Genomic DNA, 24,713 nt, shown 5'->3' with positions numbered 1-24,713 from the left:
CAATTTTACATTTAGCATTATAGGTGGACATTTCGTCGAAAATGTGTGCACCCAGTGTACTTCAGCATCTGCCTCCTCTCTCTGAGGTTCGAATTTGCTTTGATCCACCATGGACTGATCTTCCTCTGCCTCGTGGTGGTTAGCAGGTTTTGCAGAGCTTGCAGCTCGCCTGCAAGCTCGTTGGAGGTGCCCAATTGTTCCACAGCTCTTGCAAACATACCCTTTGAGGTGGCATGAATAGGCTGAATGGAAGCCTCCACAACACCAAGGTGTGAATTGCCTTGCATTCATCCTTCGTTGCGGACTCGGAGTCATCTGGATCACCTGAGGCCTGCTGGCAGTTGCAGACTCGTGGTTTCTGCCCTGTACATTTCTGTTCGCATACACAGTTCCAGTTAATTTGTGAACATTGCTAGCACTTGTGTGCTGAGAGATTTGTTTGGTGTTATCACTGGTGGGCATAAACGCCTGTGCTATCGCAATGGCCTTACTGAGGGTCGGTGTCTCTATCGTCAAAAGTTTTCGTAGGATGGTCTTGTGGCCAATGCCCAATACAAAAAAGTCTGAGCATTTGCTCCAGGTAGCCATCGAATTCACATTGTCCTGCAAGTCGCCTTAGCTCAGTGATGTAGCTCGCCACTTCCTGACCTTCAGATCGTTTGCACGTGTAGAACCAATACCTCGCCATCAGCACGCTCTCCCTCGGGTTAAGATGCTCCCGAACCAGTCTACACAGCTCCTCATATATGACTTATCTGTGGGTTTCACCAGAGCCAGAAGATTCTTCATCAGGCTGTAGGTTGGTGCCCCACAGACCGTGAGGAGGACCGCTCTCCTTTTTGCAGCGCTTCCTTCTCCGTCCAGCTCGTTGGCTACAAAGTACTGGTCTAGCCGTTCGACATAGGCTTCCCAGTCCTCACCCTCCGAGAACTTCTCCAGGATGCCCACAGTTTGCTGCATCTTTGCGTTAAGAGTTGTATACTCGTCACCAGTTATTGTGTTCCTAACACAGATGAGACTGCACACAGGAAGGTTAAAGTAACAGTGACCTCAGTCTTTATTAAGACACTCCAGTTTATATACAGTGCCCCCAAGGGTACTGTATAAAGACTGAGGTCTTATACAACCTGGGTGTCATGGTACATCAGTCATTGAAAGTTGGCATGCAGGTAAAGCAGGTGGTGAAGGAGGCAAATGGCATGTTGGCCTTCATCACTAGAGGATTTGAGAACAGGAGCAGGGGAGTCTTACTGCAGTTGTACAGGGCCTTGGTGAGGCCACACCTTGAACATTGTGTACAGTTTTGGTCTCCTAATCTGAAGAAAGGCATACTTGCTCTTGAGGGAGTGCAGCGATGGTTCACCAGACTGCTTCCTGGGATGGCAGGACTGACATATGAAGAAAGACTGGATCGACTGGGCTTATATTCACTGGAATTTAGAAGAATGAGAGGGGATCTCAAAGAAACATAACATTCTGACGAGATTGGACAGGTTAGATGCAGGAAGAATGTTCTCGATGTTGGGGAAGTCCAGAACCAGGGGTCACAGGGGTAAGGGGTAAGCCATTTAGGACCGAGATGAGGAGAAACTTCTTCACTCATAATTGTGAACCTGTGGAATTCTCTACCACAGAAAGCTGTTGAGGCCAGGTCGTTAGATATATTCAAAAGGGAGTTAGATGTGGCCCTTATGGCTAAAGGGATCAAGGGGTTTGGAGAGAAAGCAGGAATGGGGTACTGAAGTTGTATAATCAGCCATGATGATATTGAATGGTGGTGCAGGCTTGAAGGGCCGAATGGCCTACTCCTGCACCTATTTTCTATCTTTCTATGTTTCTATGAATACATATGATAGAAAACAGTAGCGAAACTCTGTTATTGATCGGAGTGCGTTTGAAAGAGTGAATTGTGTGTTCACTCCGAACGTTTGATTTTTGCATAATTTACGAGTACATTCAAGAGTGGCAGTGAACTAAAAACACATTGAAAAAAAACAACATAGCATCCGACAAAATCTCTGTAAATTTCGCAATAAATGTTTGCCATCAGATTAGCCTGATGTGAAAATATGTGTAAACAAGTTGAAATCAGCCAATTACTTTTAGTTGGCAGAGTGACCAGACTCATACAGTTTCTCAATGTTAAGTCATATTCTACTTGGTGCAAACTGAAACCACTGCCAGGTGGCCTCCTGGAAAGCGACGGTCACACCATTCACACGGTTCTATTGTCGCCAGAAGCAGCTTGGCGCTGTGGCTTCCCCAGAACCCCTCTACCACCTGCTTGACACAAGTGACAGTACTACGGGCTGGATTAACACACTGGGGCGGTTGTGGGAAACCTTTGGAGACTTGCACCCTGCGCTCCTCACCAAATAATAAACATCCCAGAATTATGCTCCTGAATGATGATATTGGTCAAATAGCCTCTGAAAAATTATTGTTTAACTATCCTGGGCCAAATGGAGAAGCGAGGAGGAAAATCCACACATATATATATATACACACATACATATATACACATACATATATACACACATATATATTTGTATATCCATATAAAAGATGATAGGAATGAATCACCTGGTTTGTTCCCCTGCACCCAGTAGCAGTGCCACTCCTGGCTCTGAGCTCACCTGAGCCCACACACCTTTACCTTTTGGCCTAGCCCCGCCCCCTGCACTTGCCCCGCCCCCAGAGACAGAAGCTGCCAGCTGGCTGGTGGCCGACCGAAAGCAGAGCGTGACCCTCCCCCACAACATACACAGACACGGCCGGCCCACCAGCCAGACCCTGCCGTTACACACAGCGACAGGTTACTCGGTGCCTGAGGTGGCGATGGGCGCCGTGCCCGGGGTGTTGATGGTGGGGAGAGCGGGTGTGCGGGGCCTCACTCCGCGCGGCCTTACTCCGCGCGGCCGCTGGTCGGCCGGCCCCCGCTCGCCCCACCTGGGCCCGGTACAAATGGCGGCGGCGGCGGCGGCGACCCGCGACTCCGGCCGTTCGCCATACCTACCTGTCACTCACGTCATCTTCGACATGGACGGGCTGCTGCTGGGTCAGTATCCGCGCCCGGCGCTCCGCCACTGGGCTAGGGGCAGCTGTCAGTCCCGCACCACCACCCGCCGGCCCCGGGTCAGTCAGTCAGCGGCCCCCCTCCCCCACACAACTCTTTTGGTTGGAGAACAGTTAAGTCAAGTGCCCTCCAATCTGGGGCACACACCAAACATTTCCCCTCCCCCACCAACTGTCACCTGGGCCACCTGCCCATCACTATAGCCCCGCCCCCAGGCCACCTGCCCATCACTGCAGCCCCAGGCCACCTGCCCATCACTATAGCCCCGCCCCCAGGTCACCTGCCCATCACTGTAGCCCCACCCACTAGGCCACCTGCCCATCACTGTAGCCCCGCCCCCAGGCCACCTGCCCATCACTGCAGCCCCAGGCCACCTGCCCATCACTATAGCCCCGCCCCCAGGCCACCTGCCCATCACTATAGCCCCGCCCCCAGGCCACCTGCCCATCACTATAGCCCCGCCCCCCAGGTCACCTGCCCATCACTATAGCCCCGCCCCCAGGCCACCTGCCCATCACTGTAGCCCCACCCCCCAGGCCACCTGCCCATCACTATAGCCCTGCCCCCAGGCCACCTGCCCATCACTATAGCCCTGCCCCCAGGCCACCTGCCCATCACTATAGCCCCGCCCCAGGCCAAATGCCAATCACTATAGCCCTGCCCCCCAGGCCATCTGCCCATCACTATAGCCATGCCCTCAGGCCACCTGCCAATCACTGTAGCCCTGCCCCCAGACCATCAGCCCATCACTATAGCCCCGGCCCCAGACCACCTGCCCATCACTATAGCCCTGCCCCCCCAGGCCACCTGCCCATCACTATAGCCCCACTCCCCCAGGCCACCTGCCCATCACTATAGCCGTGCCCCCAGGCCACCTGCCAATCACTAGCCCTGCCCCCAGACCATCAGCCCATCACTAATACCCCGGCCCCAGACCACCTCCCATCACTATAGCCCTGCCCCCAGGCCATATGCCAATCACTATAGCCCCGCCCACCTGCCATCACTATAACCCGCTCCATCTGCAAATCACTTTAGCCCCGCCCAACCTGCCAATCACTTTATCCCCACCCCATCTGCCAATCACTTTAGCCCTGCCCCACCTGCTGTCACTATAGCCCCGCCCCAACTGCCAATCACTTTAGCATTGTCCACCTGCCAATCACTATAGCACAGCCCCCTGTCACTTGCCAATCACTATAGCACCGCCCCTCGCCAATCACTATAGCTCCACTCCCAGGCCAACTGCCAATCACGATAGCCCCGCCCCTCACCCATCACTAGCCCCGCCCCCAGACCCCGGCCAATCACTATAGCCCCACCCCCAAGCCATATGCCAATCACTATAGCCCTGCCCTGGGCCACCTGCCAATCACTAGCCCTGTCCCCTCAGGCCACCTGTCAATCACTATACCCCCGCCCCCTGCCAATCACTTTAACCTCTCCCCACCTGCCATCACTATAGCCCCACCCACCTGCCATCACTATAGCCCCGCACCACCTGCCATCACTAGAGCCCCGCCCCACCTGCCAATCACTTCAGCATCGCCCACCAGCCAATCACTATAACACTGCCCCCTATCACTTGCCAATCACTATAGCACCACCCCTCGCCAATCACTATAGCCCCACTCCCAGGCCAACTGCCAATCACTATAGTCCCACCCCTCACCAATCACTAGCCCTGCCCCCGGGCCGCCAGCCAATCACTGTAGCCCCGGCCTCAGCCCATATGCCAATCACTATAGCCCTGCCCCCGGACCACCTGCCAACCATTCGCCACGTCCTCTCAGGCCACCTGTCAATCACTATAGCCCCCCACCCCACCCCGGACCACTGCCTATCACTATAGCCCCGCCCCACCTGCCATCACTAGAGCTCCGCCCCAACTGCCAATCACTTTAGCATTGCCCTCCTGCCAATCATTATAGCACCGCCCCCTGTCACTTGCCAATCACTATAGCCCCGCCCTTCACCAATCACTAGCCCCGCCCCCAGACCATATGCCAATCACTATAGCTCTGCCCCCGGGCCACCTGCCAATCACTAGCCCCGTCCCCTCAGGCCACCTGTCAATCACTATAGCCCCCCACCCCCACCCCGGACCACCTGCCTATCACTATAGCTCCGCCCCACCTGCAATCACTTTCGCCCCATCTGCCAATCACTATAGCACCGCCCCCTGTCACTGGCCAATCACTATAGCACTGCTCCTCGCCAATCACTATAGCCCCACTCCCAGGCCAACTGCCAATCACTATAGCCCTGCTATGTGCCACCTAGAAAATCACTATAGCCCCGCCCCCTCACCACCAACTGTCAACCAACCGCTATGCTCAACTGCCCCGCCCCCAAACCACCCCTCCCCCAACCGCCCACCCACATCCCCCAATTGCCCCTCACCACCAAACACTCCTTCCCCCCACCACGTCCCCCAACTGCCTCATGCCCAACTGCCCCTCCCCCCCCCAACCACCACTCCCAACTGTCCCACAACCACCCCTCCCCAAACTGCCCATTCCCCTCCCCCAACCATCCACCCACCTCCCCCAACTGCCTCTTACACAACTGCCCCTCCCCCAACCACCACCCCTCCCCAAACTCTAGTCAAAAAAGTCAGCACTTGGTTTCGCTATTTGCAAAGACCCTGCCCTGCAAATTAGCACACATCATTTATGGAAAAACTTTTTTTTGCATGTGCGTAGCATCTCATTGTATCCCGCAAACTCGACAGAACTTTATGTCCAACAAATTATTTTGAATTGCAAACACTGTCAAGTCGGCAAATGCAGCTGATATCTTGCATTGGGCAAGATCCCACAGACAGAAATACGAGGAATGACGACTCGATGTGCTTTTGGTGTGTCGGTGGAGGGGAAATTGTTGCCACAGTTTCTTTTAACATTCCCCCTTGACTTCTGACAATGCAGTACACCTTCAGTGCTGCACTGGAGTGTCGGCCTCGCACGTAGCATAGAACTGTATCTGGCGCACTTCACTTTGATGGGCTGTGTTTTGCGATGGAGGCAAGAAATCTTAAACAAAAAGAAAAGAAAGAGAGAGGAGGGAAAGCCAGTCATTTCCAGCTGGAGTTTCTTTTTCTGATCTTGCTGCAACTGCAAAGTGATTTACAACCAGCGGGCAGTCTGGAGACAAACAATTGTTGTCCAACTGACCAGTGCGGTACCTAAAGGGAAAATTTGCCTCGATCGACCTCCGGATGTGCTCATTTACATCTCGTAGAATCATGGAAATTTACAGCATGGAAGGAGGCCATTTCGGCCCATCGTGTCCGCGTCAGCCAACAAAGAGCTATCCAGCCTAATCCCACTTTCCAGCTCTTGCCCGTAGCCCTGTAGGTTAAAGCACTTCAAGTTCACATCCAAGTACTTTTAAAAATGTGGTGAAGGTTTCTGCCTCTACCACCCTTTCAGGCTGTGAGTTCCAGACCCCCACCACCCTCAGTCCAAAAAATTCCCCTCAAATCCCCTCTAAACAATTACTTCAAATCTATGCCCCCTGGTTGTTGACCCCTCTACTAAGGGAAATAGGTCCTCCCTATCCACTCTATCCAGGCCCCTCATAATTTTATACACCTCAATAAGGTCTCCCCTCAACCTCCTCTGTTCCAAAGAAAACAAACCCAGCCTATCCAATATTTCCTCATAGCTAAAATTCTCCGGTCCAGGCAGCATCCTCTCTAGTGCAGTCACATCTTTCCTGTAATGTGGTGACCAAAACTGCACGCGGTACTCCAGCTGTGGCCCAACTGGTGTTCTTTTAGTGCTCTTGGACAATGGCTCCTTAAATGGACAAGCCTTTCATGTTGAGCTAGCAGTAGAATACTACGTTGTCCTTTATCTGATATACTGCTCCAGTCCTTTTTAAAAAAAAAACATTGTATCCTCTGACTCACAGTGAGCAATGCCATGGGAGATTGGCGAGTGTAACAGTGTAACATAATAGCCGCTCCCAGACCATAAAACACATTAATGCGGAGCTGAGAATCAAGGGGGTTGGGGGTGAGAAAAACTACTGTTATTTTTCATTCATTAAGTTGTGCATTACCGTAAGACGTTGAAGCCAAGTTTGGGGTTATTTTTTAAAACTTGCACTGGAGGGGAAGAAGGGAGGGGTGGAATGTTTCAGCGGAATGTCACTTACGTTTCTGATTCTCGCTCTTCTATCACACAGACACGGAAAGCCTGTACACTGCCGCGTTCGTTGAAGTCTGTGGCCGTTACAATAAGAAGTTTACGTGGGAGTTGAAGGGCTCAATCATGGGAATGCGGTCGATGGAAGCTGCCAAAATTATTTGTGACTCACTGGAACTCCCACTCAGTCCGGAGGAATTTTTGCAAGAAAGTAGCGTTCCACTGGAACGCCTATTCGCTTCCACACAGCTGATGCCAGGTAACTGTCGGTCAGCCACAACTTGTGTCATTAGAAGAGCGAGGAGTTCCCAGCCTCTAGCTTAGCCGGTTAAGTTGTTGAGCTGTACAGATCAAGGGGAAAAAAATAACTTGTGGGGGCGGGGCGGGGGCTGTGTGGAACCATTCGAATCCTCAGGACATCCCCATTCATGAGTGAAATCCAAAAACATTTCCCCCCCACAGGAAAGGGTAGTGAAAATCTGGATTCTCTCTCCCACGGGGTCAGTTGAAAATTTTCAAGATGAAGATCGATAGATTTTTGCTGGGCAAGGGAATCGAGGGATTTGGAGCAGGCTCGAGGGGCTGAATGGCCGAGCCCAGTTCCTACGTTCACAGGCAGTGAATTACTTTGGAGTGCAGTCTTTGTTGCTACGTAGGAAAATGTGGCAGCCAAATAGCAATGAGATAATGACCAGCTAATCTGATTTGGTAGTATCGGATAGGGATTAAATATTGGCCATGGCAGGAGAGAGCAACTACCAGTGTAGAAACATAGAAAATAGGTGCAGGAGTAGGCCATTCGGCCCTTCGAGCCTGCACCGCCATTCAATGAGTTCATGGCTGAACATGCAACTTCAATACCCCATTCCTGCTTTCTCACCATACCCCTTGATCCTCCTAGTAGTAAGGACTACAATAGAAACATAGGTGTGCACCGACTCCGCTGGTTCCAACCAGGGTGGTGGTACAGTTAGTCTCAGTGCCCTGGATGTAAGATTTCTAAATCTCTGGCATTAAATTGACAGCCCGATTCTTTTAAAACAATTTGGAATAGTTTATGAAACACACATACATGCACATCTATCAGGAAAGCAGCAGTCCTCAACAATCCTATGAATCTACTTAGTTACAACAGATACAATGATGTTACAATAAAAAAGGTACACTTTACTTCCCTCTGGCAAAGCATACGGCCTGCTTCTTTGTGGAGAGAAGTCCTGCTTTTGCCATACGCTAAGGAGAAGCAATCTTTGGCTTGAGTTTTCATACCTCTTAAGGTCATAGTTTCTCAGAAAGCCTCAAGATTGGGTCTTGGTTCCAGGGCCGTTCCTGATTGGTTCTTACACATGTGTCTGTCTGGAGGGCCGGTTCCATTCCTTGATTAGGTTAATGGCTTTCTAACTCACATACTTTCTAGTTTGGTGAGTTTCAAAGCCATGCTTCCTTTGTAACTTGAGTTCTACCCAGCCAGGAGACATGAACTTGGGGAAGGCATCCAATTTGTTTCTTTCAACAATGCAGCCTTTCCATATAATCTACACTTTTAACATTTATAGAATCAATTTATCATTACTAAACACTTTTATTCTTACAGACTCCCCACCTTGAGGGGGAAATATCCTTATTGACTCCTCATATGGTTTATCTCCTCAGGGCTCACATACCATAAACATTGAGGGGGTTCTGATAGCTCTGCTGCTGTTTCTGTGAGGTGGATGACCGCTGTATAATGGGTTTGAAACTTAGAGAGAGAGAGAGAAAAGTGAATGGCCTGACTCGGCCCCCACCTCGTCAGGTGTAGGCGATTTACTATACTACAATAACATCTCCTGCGGAGACTCTCCCCTTCCCATATCTTAAGTGCACCGTCGCTTCTCGAAGCACATTGATGACGTTCGTGAGTCACGCTGCAGCTCCCGCCTCGCCATCTTCCCTCGGCTTCGGTCGTGGCCGGTATCGTCCTGACAATCATAAAGATCCGTAACATGGTCTGTGGGAAACAAGATCAGTGCAGTATTTACTCTTTGGCAGTTTTTAACTGATTATTGTGAAACCATTTTTTGTACTTAACGCCCCTTTTCCCCGGTAACTGAATCAAATAAACCGCGGGGTTCAATCGATCTATTATCTTTTGCGGTCTCCACCACCCGGGCTTAAAGGCAGCTTCTTTTTCGCATCATTTGGAATCATTACTGAGTTCCCCACCTGATATTCAAAGGGATGTACTTTCTTGTCAAAGTACTTTTTAATTTGTCTTTTTGACTTCCCCAATTTGGTGGCCACAAATCGATTTATCTGATCGGTGTGATCTACCACTTGTTCCAGCCACTTGGAACTACATGGTTTCATTGTCAGGGGGACTCATCCCTGTTAGTGTTAGCTGGCCTGGTGTTCTCATGAGCCCCCCCCCCCCCCCCCCCCGTCATAGCCTGATAGAGGGAGACTCCTGTTGTTTTAGGAGCTCTGGACCTCATTGCCATCAGGCACATTGGCAGTATGTTAGCCCATTAAGTGGGGTGGTCCGCGTACAATGTTTTTAACATTAACTTGAGGGTCCTGTTTCCCCTTTCGACCCCTTCGGACAACTGGAGGTGGTGAGAATATGTAACTTGTGTTTAATCCCCAACATTTCCTGCAGGTGGATAAAAATTTTACCGGTAAAGTGTGAACCTTGATCACTGTCCACTTGTACTGGTACGCCCCATCTACAAAACACATGATTCAATAGTGTTTTGGTTGCCGTGATTGCGGTGTTGGGCAGGGGAATGCTTCGATCCATTTAGTGAATTGATCCACCACCACTAGGGCATGCTGAAAATTGCCTTGCGCCTGTGGAAGTGGCCCAATGAAGTCTATCTGAAACATAAAAACTTAGAAACATAGAAAATAGGTGCAGGAGTAGGCCATTCGGCCCTTCGAGCCTGCACCACCATTCAATAAGATCATGGCTGATCATTCAATCTCAGTACCCCATTCCTGCTTTCTCTCCATACCCCTTGATCCCTTTGGCCGTAAGGGCCATATCTAACTCCCCTTTTGAATATATCTAACAAACTGGCCTCAACAACTTTCTGCGGTAGAGAATTCCACAGGTTAACCACTCTCTGAGTGAAGAAGTTTCTCCTCATCTCGGTCCTAAATGGCTTACCCCTTATTCTTAGTCTGTGACCCCTGGTTCTGGAACTCCCCAGCAATGGGAGCATTCATCCTGCCTCTAACCTGTCCAATCCCGTCAGAATTGTATATGTTTCTGTGAGATCCCCTCTCATTCTTCTAAACTCCAGTGGATACAAACCCAGTTGATCCAGTCTCTTCTCATAAGTGGAGGTGAGTCCATGGCCCTTGAGGTGGGGGCGCGCTTTGAAGCAAGACTCGGTTAGTGCATGTGGGAGGATTGTGTTACAGGCACGGTAGGCATCGTGCCACGTATTGGTTGATTGTTTCCCTCATGGAAGGCCACCAAGCTGTGGATGCTACCTTGTAGAAGGTTACCAGGGCCGAATAGTGCCCTGCTGTGGGGTGGGAGTGAAAGAGGGAGAGCAGTTCCTGACCCACCTCTGGTGGAACACATACCACCGGGCATGCGTTTGGCTTTCTTTTGAACATCAGCAACTGCTCATCTGAGTCAGGGGCAGTGGCTGGTATGGTATTGGGAGCCCAGGCTGTCAGTTGAGGAAGGGGTCTACCTTCCTCATGCCAGGTGTTTACAACAGCATATGGCCAGTATTGCTGCTGCAGGGATTTTAAATCTAGGTGATCTGTTGGGGAGGCCTTGCTAACAGCGTTGCAGGGCTCAACAACTATATCCTCTATCTCCCCATCAATCGCAGCATCCTTGGCTGCTCTGTCTGCTCTGGAATTTCCCTCGCTTTTCTATGGGCTGCTACCTTTCCTATAAAGCAAGGTTGGGATCGCTGTTTGAGGTATGACCAGAGCAGTCGTAACCAGGGTCCATGGACCAGGGCCTTACCGTCTATCGTACAATAGTCATTTTTGTGATATAGGGGCAAGGAGAGCATGGTGTTTATAGCATAGGCACTATTGGACCAAATATTCACGGGTCTATCTGAGGTTTCCTTCACAGTGGTTAGAAGTGCGACGATTTCTGCATATTGTGAAGAGTGTGTTGCATCTTTGCTAATGGTTCTTTCTGGCAATACCACAGCATATCCAGTGTGAGGGGATCCTTCAATGTGACATGAGGATCCATCGATGTAGACATTTGGGGCACCCTGTATGGACTCTTTTTGCACAGGATGGGTCTCAAAGTTAATCAGGGGTAATGGACATTCATGCAGGTCCCCCTCATAGATCAGAAATTGTGGCAGCAAGGTGGTGGGTTTGGAAATTGTAGCAATGTCTCTTTCCATAAATTCCAATGTCCATTTGCTGAGGCGCTGCGAGGAAACTAGTGAATCTCCAGGTTTCATCAGTAGTTTCAGAGGTGTGTCCCCCCTGTGCAGGATTGTAGCCTGTAACCCAGTAATAAAGGTAAAGTGATGTACCGACCGGAAGACGTTTTTTCTGCCCCCTGCAGGATTCGAGACGCATGTGCAATGGGCTGCAGTCGATTAGCTCGCATTTGGCACAGAGCTGCAGTGAGGCTTTGCTCTGTGGCCCCGACCTTCAAATGGAAGGGCTGTGTGGGATCAGGAGGGATCAGACATGCGGCCTGTATCACTGCAGTTTTTAATTTAGCCACGGACTGGGTGTGAGCATCAGTCCATGCCGGGCGCATATCATCACCCTGCAGTTTTATAAAATCATACAGGGGCTTTGCACACTCTGCAAAACCTGGGATAAAGTTCCTTTGGTACCCCACCAAACCCAAGAATGATCGTAGGGCTGTTTTGGAAGTGGGTAATGGCAGTCGCTGTATTATCTCCACCTTGAGAGTCAGGGGACGATCCCTCTGGAGAAATGGACACTCCTAGAAAGGTGACCCGTTCTTTTACTAATTGAGTCTTACGGGGATTCACCTTTAGTCCCGCTTGAGCCAACAATGTCAAAAGTTCGTGAAAAGGGACAAATGCTCCTCCATGCTGTCGGTTGCCCGTAGTCGGTTGTCTATGTTCTACAGCAAGCAGGTAGGGTGGGAAAAGTCTTTCAAAATTGCAGCCATTCTTTTGTGGAATATCGTGGGGGCATTGTGGAACCCCTGCGGCAGGTATGTCCAGGTGTAGCTCTGGTCCTCAAATGTGAATGTGAATTTGTACTGGTCTTCCCTTTTAACAGGGATACTCCAGAATCCATTGACGACGTCGAGAGTCGAGAAGTACTTGGAACCAGCAGGAATTTGAGATAATATGGTGGGAGTTTCTCTTACGACCGGTGAGCAGGCTGGCGTTACAGAATTTAACTTTCTGTAATCAATAGTCAGTCGCCAGTTGCTATCAGGCTTTTTAATCGGCCATGTGGGTGAATTGGTCATGAAAGTGCCTGTCCTAAGAACACCCTGCTCGACTAGAAACATAGAAACATAGAAAATAGGTGCAGGAGCAGACCATTCAGCCCTTCTAGCCTGCACCGCCATTCAATGAGTTCATGGCTGAACATGAAACTTCAGTACCCCCTTCCTGCTTTCTCGCCATAACCCTTGATCCCCCGAGTAGTAAGGACTAGGGATTTTATGGTGTCTCGGATGTAAGGGTGACTCTCTCTTGGGATGGGATACTGTTTAGTGAATGAGAGGGGGGATCCCTCAATTGGCTCTTCGCCTGCCATTTTTCCACAGTCATGCTTGTGGCAAACACCGCTAGGTGTTCCTGAATTAGTTTTGCCACAGCTTCATTTTCGCTCCCCAGTGGGTCATACTCAGATGGCTTTTTAATAGCAAAAACCGAGTGAGCATCTGAAATTTCTATCACTCGCATTATTTCTTAATCCCATCTAAACACAGTCATGATTGTAACCTATTACTGCGCCATACTGATCCAACACATCAGTCCCTACAATTTCCCTTCCATCAGGGGTGGTCATCAGCATCGGCACTGGGACCTTACAGGTAAGGCCTCCCAACGGAAGTTCAGTGGCCTTCCCTGTATACGCAGTGGTTGTATCACCATTAAACCCTTTAAGGGTCATATAACCCTTGCCCGCCGCTGCATGGCATTCAGGGTATGGGGTGTGGATGATGGTAACAGCTGAGCCAGTATCGATAAGCATAATCTTCTGCCGGCCCCCTTGTAAGACAACAAGGACTACTGGTCTCCCACGACCATCATGTCGGAACTCCACTTCCGACCAATCTTTGGGGGCCGGACCCCCGTCATAGGATGGATCCTTGAAGGGGTCTCTCTAATGAGTGTGCATCGGCGATTGCGTGCACCAGTAAAGAGTAAGATCATGAACTTGTTGGGGGGGGAAAAGGCTATGAATCTGTGGGGGAGGAACTTGGGCAGAGGGAGCAGGTCAGGAACTTCTGGTGGGGGGGAGGGGGTTGGAGGCAGGGAGGCAGGCACTTGGGCGGGGGAGGTCAGAAACTTGGGGGGGGGGGCGGGTGCGCAGAGAAGATCAGGCACTAGGGCAGTGGGAGCAGGACATTGTTTGGGGGTGGGAGAAGGTCTTAACCCGTGAGAGTGAGCCTGTCTGTTCCAAGTGAGCTCTATTCTGTTTGGAGTCGGCAGTCAGAATGACTCGAGTTACACTTTGCAAAATCACTGATTACGTAGCCAGAGCAGTTCTAATTACACATTCCAGAGAAACTGCTGGGTGTGTCTTATCCTGCAAAGGGACCAATCAGCAATCAGGTCATGTGATCAAGGGGGACCCAATCAGAGCATTTTGGCTGTTGCAAATAAACGCATTCTCAGTTTAATGTCTCATCCGAAAGACGACACCTGCAACAGTGCAGCGCTCCCTCAGCACTGTATTGGAATGTCAGCCTAGATTTTTTTTTGTGCTCCGGTCTCTGGAGTGGGGCTTGAGCCCACAACCTTCTGACTCAGAAGTGAGTGTGCTACCCACTGAGCTACAAGAATTAGGGGCAGGAGTAACCCATTCAGTCCCTTAAACCTGCTCCGCCATTCAATGAGATCATGGCTTATAGTCGACCTCAACTCCACCTTCCCGCACTGTCCCCAAATCCCTTGATTCCTCTAGAACCCAAAAATCTATATCCATCTCAACCGTGAATATGTTTAACAACTCAGCATCCACAGCCCTTTGGGGTAGAGAATTCCAAAGATTTCTTCTGAGTGAAAAAATTGCTCCTCATCTCAGTCTTAAATGGCCGACCCCTTATCCTGAGACTATGCCCCCCCCCCCTACCCTTAGTTCTAGACGAGCCAGTCCGGGGAAAGAGCCTCTCAGAATCTACCCTGTCAATCCCCAGAATCTTATATGTTTCAATTAAATCACCTGGCAACCGTCTAAACTCCAGAGAGTATAGGCACAATCTACTCAGTCTCTCCTCATAGGGCAACCCTCACAACCCCGGGATCAAGGTTATGATTTGACTCTTCACTTCCCTGCACCAGCCCCCTGTCCGCTCCTCCGGCTAATAGCCTGCTGACACGTACTGGCTTTGTTGCACGTGGTGGGTGGCTGCTTGGGTGGCGAACCCCAACAGATTGATGGAAAATAGTCAATGGTGGCTGCTTTGCTTGCTTTTCCCCTCAGGCGCCGAGAAGTTAGTCTGCCACCTCCACAAACGCAAAATACCGATTGCAGTGGCAACCAGCTCGTCTAAAAAGATGTATGACCTAAAGACACCCAAGCACAAGGAGTTCTTCAGCTTATTCCACCACATTGTGTGCGGCGATGACCCAGATGTCAAGAAAAGCAAGCCTGAGCCCGATAGCTTCCTGGTCTGTGCTCAGAGATTTGAGCCACCGCCACGCTCCGACAAGGTAAGACAAGTTTTAATTAAAAAGTATTGTTTCCTGTTTGCGGCAGTTTTCTTTCCACCTTTGCTGAAGATGCCGATTCTTGCCAAAGTGCAGTTCCACAATTATCACCTGCCTTTGGCACGTTGGTCACCGGTGATCCTAGTATTATCTGCAAGACCATCAGCAGGCCGGGGCCATTGGAGGGAGCAGCGTGGGGTGGTATACCACTGCGTGCTGCTGCAGGAGGGCGACGGCTACGGAGCCAGGTCGCTGATTGCAGTGTGGGCAGGCACAGCAGGAGGGGGCGAAGGAGCGGCAAGAGTTTGTAGAGGGACGTGATCGGGGCCCAGGAGGGGCGAGAGTTCGGGGCTCAGAAGAGCCGAGGGCCCCAGGGGCAGCACGGGCCCAGCCCACACTGCGATATGTGTGCGCACTAGGTCCGTGCAACAGAGCTGGTCTCCAGTCGTCTTGGGTAATCCTTGACACTGGACCAAGACCTAGCTCTGTCAAGCCCGTGTGGTGGCTGGTGTCCTTCATTGAAATACATGTGAACACATCCCTTTTTGGCATGGAAGCAAGTCATCCTCGCTTCAAGGGACTGCCTATGATGCTGATTGTCTGCTGCTTACTTCCATTATGAAGCTTCACCAAATTAAATATGCGATAATGCAAAGGGATCCGGGCAGGCCGGTTCATTGGGCAGAGAGGTGGCAGGTGAAGTTCAACATGGGTCGATGTAAATTCATGGGAGCCGAAATTCGGTAACCCCCCCCCGGAACCGCTGCAAGGAGGGACTTCCTGCGCCAGGCGTGGAAGTCCCACCCAGGCCGCGACATTGGAGTTACCCTACCCCCCCCCACGGGAGAAAGGGAAGTGCAATGTCGCGCGCTCCACTTCCTCTCGGGTGGGGCGGGACTGGAGTGCTAAGCACGGGACGTTTCCAGCGCCATGCGGAGTGCTGGCGGGAGCACGGGGCCCTCCCGTTCCGTTAAAGGGGAGGGAACGCTGCGAACTCTGCAGTAGGGCAAGGGGCCACCACTTCACCGCCAGGGAGCGGGGTGCAGTGGCAGAAGCCTGGCGCAGAAGCGAAGTGCTGGGCTACAACATCGTGACAACAGACCCCGCGACTTACACAAGGCAAAGCCGTTTAAAAAAAAAAAAATTGCGCGCCGCACCTCCCCTTTAATTTTCACCCGTGAAGCTTGCGCGGGTATTGCCCGCAGCGGCCTCACGGAACAATACCCAAGTTTTGCTCCGGGGTGAAAATGGGTCGTTGCGAGTGTCTCACCTCCTGACTCCCCAAAGACTTTCCACCATTTACAAGGCACAAGTCAGGAGTGTGATGGAATACTCTCCACTTGCCTGGATGAGTGCAGCTCCAACAACACTCAAGAAGCTCGACCCCATCTAGGACAAAGCAGCCCGCTTGACTGGCAGCCCATCCACCACCTTCAACATTCACTCCCTCCACCACCGGCGCACCGTGGCTGCAGTGTGTTCCAAGTGCCTACAAGATGCACTGCAGCAACTCGCCAAGGCTTCCTCGACAGCAACTCCCTTCACCACCTAGAAGGACAAGGGCAGCAGGAGCATGGGAACACCGACACCTCCCACCCAGTTCCCCTCCAAGTCACACACACCATCCATCCTGACTTGGAAATATATTGCCGTTCCTTCATTGTCGCTGGGTCAAAATCCTGCAACTCATTCTCAAACAGCACTTTGGCAGATCCTTCATCACACGGACTGCAGCGGTCCAAGAAGGCGATTCACACTACCTTCTCAAGGGCAATTAGGGATGGGCAATACATGCTGGCCTTGCCAGAGACGCCCACATCCCGTGAACGAATAATAAAGAAAAAACAGCATGCGACTGACACTGGAGGGATTGAAAGGGTGGGGGAGGGGATGGAAGGGAGCAATTGAAGAGGAACCAAGTGGGATGTCAGAGGGCATGGGTAGTATGATGGAGGTGGGGTTGGGCAAGTGTGGAGTAAGCGGGTAGTGTCAAGGGGTCCTATATGAAATGAATTTGGCCGGTCTCAATCTGTTTTTTAGTGGGCATGGATCATACATAAAACTGCCCATAATGCTGCTTCTTATTAGGCAGTACCCTTGAGTCGAGGATGACTTGCTTCCACACTAAAATGAGTTCTAAGGTGACTGATGAGACCAATACGGGACCTACAGGTGGGACAGACGATGGTTGGAGGGACGGGTGGGTGGGGTGCTTGGTTTGTCGTGCGTCCTTCCGCTGTTTGTACTTGGCTTCCGCGTGCTCCTGGCGACGGGACTCGAGGTGTTCGGCGCCTTCCCGAACGTGTTTGGCTTCTCCTCCACTTTGAGCGGTCTTGGGCCAGGGATTCCCAAAAGTCAGTGGGGATGTTGCATTTTTTCAAGGAGGCTTTGAGGGTGTCCTAGAAGCGTTTTCTCTGCCTTCCTGGGGCTCGCCTGCCGTGACGTAGCTCGGAGTAGAGTGCTTGTTTCGGGAGTCTAGTATCGGGCAAGCGGACAATGTGGCCCGCCCGTCGGAGCTGATCGAGTGTGGTCAATGCCTCGATGCTGGGGATATTGGCCTGAGCGAGAACACTGACGTTGGTGCGCCTATCCTGCCAATAGATTTGCAGGATTTTGCGGAGGCAGCATCGGTGGTACTTCTCCAATGCTTTTGAGGCGCCTACTAATTGGATATCTCACTCCAAGGGGCCTTTGGATGGCTGATGTGGGAAATAGAAATGATCAGACTGGTACAACAGTAGATGCTCTCCTGAGGTTGGGACATAATAGAGGGAGCTTTCAACTGAACGTATTCTTGCTACACTCGATGGTGTGACCTGAGCGAACTTATTGCTGGCACTGGAAGCCAGAAATGGAAACTATTTCGTCTCCACCAGTAAGATCTCTCACCTTGATGAGCACACAGTTCACAAAAGAAAATAGTTAACCATGCTTGACAGTAAAGAGATTGTTGATGTTCCTGCATGTTTGCTGTAAGACTAAGATAGGATGGACACAATACCAGCCTGCAGTCATGATAGTTCTTTTCAAATTGCATCTGAACACAGTCCAGTTAAGGTTTTCACCGACTGAAAGCTGTGAGGTGCAGTAAAGGAGAATTGTGATTAGCAGTGTGCTGTTTTTCCAGGGTGATCTTGCTTTGCTTGAATTGATCCTGATAAAGTGTATTATTTACTTGCTAAAGGCTATAATGAAAACGAATGCCCAACTATAAACGATATGCAGTGGCCTTGAATCCCTCTGTGCAACATGGGGATTGAAGCACTGAATGGCTAAAACAGCCTCCTATCTAGCCTCTATCTAACATTCTCTTTGAAGTGGCACAATAACTTCATGAGGAGTTTTTTTTCCATCTGATTTGACTTGCTTGCTCAATACACCTTCATTTCCTTTTCTTGCCACGTCAACTTTCTTTCCTGAAGGTGTCGACTGGCCCTCGGGAATGGTGGCTCACAAGGTAGCAAGCAAATGAGTTGCTATTACAGCAAAAAAAAAATGAAAGCTGAACCAGTTTTGCTCTTGAAAATAAACTGAGAGATTGGCATAACTTTGAATCGGTACTAGCTCTCTGTTAGGTATATTAAAAAGGACTTGGCACTTTTAAAAGTTAATATTACCAAAGAATTATGAGATAGCAACTAGTCAAATGGAAAAAAAAGTTTTCTCTCAGCCTAGAATTTTTTCTGTACTCTTTTTTTTTACTCTATTTTGTGACAGACCAGTTTGCGATTAGATGTGCCTTTTTACATGCATTTGCTTTTTTTTTTAATGGGCACTGTCAGAAACGGCCATTCTTCCTGTGTGAACCCTGCCAGTGTTGGCACAGACCAGGGGAGGCATTGAAGTTGAAGCCCACCTTGTTCTCGCCCAAAATCCACAGCTTGCGGCAGATTGTGACTGGGCATCGATCAGGATCTGGAGCATTGGCTGATTTTTTTTTTCTTCTCCCTCTTCCTGATGCTGATGCCATTGTGTGAGAACACCACCACAGGTTGGGGCTATAAAGAAAGGGAAATCATGCTTGACAAATCTTCGAGAATTTTTTGAGGATGTAACTAGTGGAGTGGGCAAGGGAGAACCAGTAGATATGATGTATTTGGGCTTTCAAAAGGCTTTTGACAAGGTCCCACACAAGAGATTAGTGTGCAAAATTAAAGCACATGGTATTGGGGGTAATGTATTGACATGGATAGAGAACTGGTTGGCAGACAGGAAGCAGAGAGTCAGGATAAACGGGTCCTTTTCAGAATGGCAGGCAGTGACTAGCGGTGTACCGCAAGGTTCAGTGCTGGGACCCCGGCTAGTTACAACATACATTAATGATTTAGATAAAGGAATTGAGTGTAATATCTCCCAAGTTTGCAGATGACACTAAGCTGGGTGGCAGTGTGAGCTGTGAGGAGGATGCTAAGAGGCTACAGGGTGATTTGGACAGGTTAGGTGAGTGGGCAAATGCATGGCAGATTCAGTATAATGTGGATAAATGTTGGTGGCAAAAACAGGAAGGCAGAATATTATCTGAATGGTGACAGATTAGGAAAAGGGGAGGTGCAACGAGACCTGGGTGTCATGGTACATCAGTCATTGAAAGTTGGCATGCAGGTACAGCAGGCGGTGAAGAAGGCAAATGGCATGTTGGCCTTCATAGCGAGAGGAATTGAGTATCGGAGCAGGGAGGTCTTACTGCACTTGTACAGGGCCTTGGTGAGGCCACACCTTGAATATTGTGTGCAGTTTTGGTCTCCTAATCTGAGGAAGAACATTCTTGCTATTGAGGGAGTGCAGCGAAAGTTCACCAGACTGATTCCCGGGATGGCAGGACTGACATATGAAGAAAGACTGGATCGACTAGGCTTATATTCACTGGAATTTAGAAGAATGAGAGGGGATCTCATAGAAACATATAAAATTCTGACGGGATTGGATAGGTTAGATGCAGGAAGAATGTTCCCGATGTTGGGGAAGTCCAGAACCAGGGGTCATAGTCTAAGGATAAGAGGGAAGCCATTTAGGACCGAGATGAGGAAAAACTTCTTCACTCAGAGAATTGTGAACCTGTGGCATTCTCTACCACAGAAAGTTGTTGAGGCCAGTTCGTTAGATATATTCAAAAGAGAGTTAGATGTGGCCCTTACGACTAAAGGGATCAAGGGGTATGGAGAGAAAGCAGGAATGGGGTACTGAAGTTGCATGATCAGCCATGATCATCTTGAATGGTGGTGCAGGCTCGAATGGCCTACCCCTGCACCTATTTTCTATGTTTCTGTGTTTCTATAAATAGAGCTGGAGCGCTGGGCCCTGGAACACCGTGGGCGAAGTTGCAGCGAATGAGGGTACGGGGCCCAGAAGAGCCGAGGGCCCAGGGGCAGCACGGGTCCAGCCCACACTGCGATATGTGTGCGCACTAGATCCGTGCAGCTGAGCAGGTCTCCAGTCGTCCTGGTTAACCCTTGTCACTGGACCAAGACCTAGCTCTGTCAAGCCCGTGTGGTGGCTGGTGTGCAACGGCCACCACACATTTTAAAAATCCACGCACAGGCATCTTCCACCCTTCAGGATGTAGTTCAGGACCTGGAATATTAGGTCCTTCATTGGAACACCAGTGAACTTATCCTTTTTTGGCGTGGAAGTGGGTCATCTTCATTTCGGGGGACTGCCTATAAGATGAATTCCATTTTTAAGCATCATAAATATGGGCACAATGATCCTCAGGTGAGTGGTAGCAGGTGTTCTGCTGATGGAAAGCTTAGCTTGGCTCCAAATTATAATGTATTCCATTCTAATGTACCCCTGATGCTGCTCCTGACACGGCAGCTTACAACTCCCATTGAAGCAGGGTTGAGCCACCTTGATGGAGTTGGAGGAGAATATGCTGGGCCATGAAGTAAGAGATTGTGGTGGTACACAATGTTTTCGGCACCTGAGTGTTTCACCTGAGTACTCCTGCTCCTAATTCTTATGTTCTTATAATGCATCAAAAGTTTTGATGCATTATAAGAACATAAGAATTAGGAGCAGGAGTAGACCATTCAATGAGATCATGGCTGATCTTCTACCTCAACACTTTCCTGCACTATCTCCATATCCCTTGATTCCCTTACAATCCAAATATCCATCGATCTGTGTCCTGAATGTACTCAAAGACTGAGCCTCCACAGCTCTCTGTGGTAGAGAATTCCATAGATTCACCATCCCTTGAGTGAAGAAGTTTCTCTTCACCTCAGTCCAAAATGACCGACCTCTTACTCTGAGACTGTGACCCCGTGGTTCTAGACTCCTCAGCCAGAGGAAACATCCTCCCTGCATCTACGTATTTAGTCTCCGTATTTAAGTAAACTTAATACTTGCATTGAAGGTTCACTAGGTTGATTCCGGAGAGGAGGGGTTTGACTTATGAAGATAGGTTGGGTCTATACACATTGGAGTTCAGAAGAATGAGGGGTGATCTTATTGAAACATATATGATAATGAGGGGGCTCAACAAAGTGGATGAAGAAGGATATTTCCACTCATAGGAGAAACTAAAACTAGGGGACATAGGGCTCAATTTTGGCCCACCCCTTTCTTCGGCGCACTTACTGGAGATGCGCCGCTTTTCTCCGTTCAGAAGTGTGCCGAAAAAATTCCTCACCACTTTGGCTGCTGTCTGGCCTCCTCCCTGTGGTCGCGCAGCATGGCCAGTCGCGTCGGGGGTGGAGCCAGTATCCTGCGCCGAAAACCGCGCCGGGACGTCTGCGCATGTGCAATGGAGTGTCCGCGCATGCGCAGTAGCTCCTCGCCCCCAGCCTCTCCGTGTCTTGCTGCAGCCGCTGTGTGTGGGACCCGATACCGGCCAAATGTTGTTGTGAGTAGAGATAGTTGATTTGAAGCTTTAATCATCTTGAAATTGCACCGGGAGGCCACTTGGCCAGGGCTAGGGGCGGGCGGGCAGGAGAACTGATAGAAATCATCACTATCAGGTATGCTGGCCTCCCTCCCCTATCCCAGGCCGAATGGCCTCCGATGTACCTACCTGCGCTGCTTTCTTAACTCTCCGCAAGGGTTTTCTGAAGCGGCCACATACGCTGGTCTAAGTAGATTTGGAGTAACTATTAGCTGGACAAAACTGTCGAAATGGGCAGAACTGGCATTGGTGGCTGGTAATGCCCGCTTTGGAGAAAAAAAACTAAAAAAATCATAACTAACTCACTTACACTGATGCAAAAATGAATGTGCAAAATGGGGATTTTTAAGTTACGCCAGAAAAACCAAGTTACTCCAAAAGAAACGGAGCAATTCCTGGCCAAAATTGAGCCCCATAGTCTCAGAATAAGGGGCCGCCCATTTAAAACTGAGATGAGGAGGAATTTCTTCTCTGAGGGTTGTAAATCTATGGAATTCTCTGCCCCAGAGAGCTGTGGAGGCTGGGTCATTGAATATATTTAAGGCGGCGATGGACAGATTTTTGAGCGATAAGGGAATAAAGGGTTATGGGGAGCGGGTAGAGAAGTGGAGCTAAGTCCAGGATCAGTTCAGCCATGATCTTATTGAATGGCGGAGCAGGCTCGATGGGCCGAATGGCCTAATCCTGTTCCTATTTCTTACGTTCTCATGTTATGTACTCTGTCAAGCCCTGTAAGAATTTTGTGTGTAGTTTCCTTAGTTTGTCCCACTTAGCACAATGGTAGCACCACACTACATGATAGAGGGTGCCCTCATTGTTAAGACACTGGGCTGTGGACACTCCTACCGGAGCTATATATATTAATGACCCGGGTATACAGACATGATTTCAAAGTTTTCAGATGACACGAAACTTAGAAATGTAATAAATAGGGACGAGGATTTTAGCAGACTTCAGGACGACATAGACAGACTGGTGAAATGGGCAAACACATGGCAGATGCAATTTAATGCAGTGAAGTTTGAATTTTCATTTTGCTAGGAGAAATGAGGAGAGGCAATATAAACTAAATGGTACAATTTTAAAGGAAGTAGAAACAGAGACATCTGTGAGTGTATGTACACAAATCTTTGAAGGTGTCAGTACAAGTTGAGAAGGCTGTTAAAATGACATATCGTTGACACTTAGAAAATAATAATAAGATTGGGCAGAGTCAACACAGATTTATGAAAAGAAAATCATATTTGACAAATCTGTTAGAGTTTTTTGAGGTTGTAACTAGCAGAATAGATAAGGGGGGACCAGTGGATGTGATGTGTTTGGATTTTCAGAAGGCATTCGATAAGGTGCCACACAAGACACTATTAAACAAAATGAAGGGTCATGGGATGGATTGAGGATTGGTTAACGGACAGAAAACTGAGAGTAGGAATAGACGGGCCATTTTTGGGTTGGCAGGCTGTAACTAGTGAGATACCGCAAGGATCGGTGCTTGGGGCCCCGGCTATTCACAATCTATATCAATGATTTGGATGAGGGGACCAAATGTAATATATCCAACTTTGCTGATGATACAATGGGCCCAAGTTTCCGCCCTCTGGAAAAATGGCGCATCTCGATAAGTTGCGCCGACTTTCTGGAAGAAAAAGGGGCGCCGAAAACTTACCTTGTGATTCTCTTCTCTCCTCAGGACGTCTTCGTGCTCGGCATGGCGCAGCATAAGGGGTCGGGGCGAAGCCAGGTCCCGGCGCTGAAAACAGTGCCGGGACTGCTGCATATGCGCTCCAGAGCTGCGTGGGAGGGGCCCGACCCTAGCCCTGGCCGAATGGGCTCACAGGGCGAAGATTGGGTCTCGGGCCTCCCTCCTGTTCAGCCTTCCCCCTCTTCTCCCCCACCCACTCTTCTCTCCCCCCTCTTCTCTTCCTCCCCCCCTCTTCTCTCCGCCCACCCCCGCTCCTCCCCCCCCCCTCTCCTCCCCCCCCCCCCCCCCACCACCTCTCCTCCCCCCCCCCTCTTCTTTCCCACCCCTGTCGTCGGCGGGGCCTGCCGGGCATCTCACTGGGGTGGGCCCCGAAGTGTCGGCGGCAGCCCGGCCCGTTCAGCCTCTCCCCCCCCCCCGCCCCAACCTCTTCCCCCCCCCCCTTCTCTCCCCCCCCCCTTCTCTTCCCCCCCCTTCTCTTCCCCTCCCTCTTCTTCTCCCCTCTCTCCATGTCGTCGGCGGGGCCCACCCAGCATCTCGCTGGGGGCAGGCCCCGCCCGAAGTGTCGTCGGCAGTGGCATCCCGACCCGGCCCGTTCAGCCTCCCCTCCCCTCCCCTCCCTCCCCCTTCTCTCCCTCCCCTCTCCCTCCCTCCTTTCTCTCTCTCCCTCCTCCCTCCTCTCTCTCCCTCCCTCCCCTCTCCCTCCCCTCTCCCTCCCTCCTTTCTCTCTCTCCCTCCCGTCTTTCTCTCTCTCTCTCCCCTCCCTCCTCTCTCTCCCTCCTCCCTCCTCTCTCTCCCTCCCTCCCTCCCTCCCCCTGCTCTCCCTCCCTCCCCCCTGCTCTCCCTCCCTTCCTCCCTCCCCCCCCTCTTCCTCCCTCCTCTCCCTCCCCTTCCCCCTCCCCCTCCCCCTCCCTCTCCCCCTCCCTCTCCCCCTCCCTCTTTCTCCCTCTCCCCCTCCCTCTTTCTCCCTCTCCCCCCCATCCCTCCCCTCCCTCCCTCTCCCCACCCTCCCTCTCCCCCCCCCTCTCCCCACCCCTCACTGTCAGAAACAAAG

The 24,713-nt window shown here is 50.5% G+C and overlaps 2 protein-coding genes across 3 annotated transcripts in view; one reads left to right on the top strand and one right to left on the bottom strand.

Annotated features, from left to right (window-relative positions):
* The window catches only part of sts (steroid sulfatase (microsomal), isozyme S), a 112,982-nt gene extending 109,783 nt beyond the window's left edge, over positions 1 to 3,199 (bottom strand). Inside the window, exon 1 of one of the 2 annotated variants that reach the window (XM_070892534.1) lies at positions 3,017 to 3,199. The gene's annotated coding sequence lies outside the window, so the exon portion shown is untranslated. Of the gene's footprint in view, positions 1 to 2,583; positions 2,627 to 3,016 lie in introns of those variants that run through there. The other variant, XM_070892535.1, reaches the window with a different exon arrangement.
* The window catches only part of pudp (pseudouridine 5'-phosphatase), a 79,655-nt gene continuing 57,683 nt past the window's right edge, over positions 2,742 to 24,713 (top strand). Inside the window, exons 1-3 of the mRNA XM_070892536.1 lie at positions 2,742 to 3,058; positions 7,271 to 7,489; positions 14,851 to 15,080. Coding sequence (XP_070748637.1) covers positions 2,839 to 3,058; positions 7,271 to 7,489; positions 14,851 to 15,080 — 669 coding nt within the window. The 5' untranslated portion in view covers positions 2,742 to 2,838. The remainder of the gene's footprint in view (positions 3,059 to 7,270; positions 7,490 to 14,850; positions 15,081 to 24,713) is intronic.

Source organism: Pristiophorus japonicus, chromosome 10, assembly GCF_044704955.1.
Source record: "Pristiophorus japonicus isolate sPriJap1 chromosome 10, sPriJap1.hap1, whole genome shotgun sequence".
NCBI classification, from domain to species: Eukaryota; Metazoa; Chordata; class Chondrichthyes; family Pristiophoridae; genus Pristiophorus; species Pristiophorus japonicus.
Note: the sequence above shows the minus strand (reverse complement) of the source record. Positions and strands in the feature narration are given on the sequence as shown.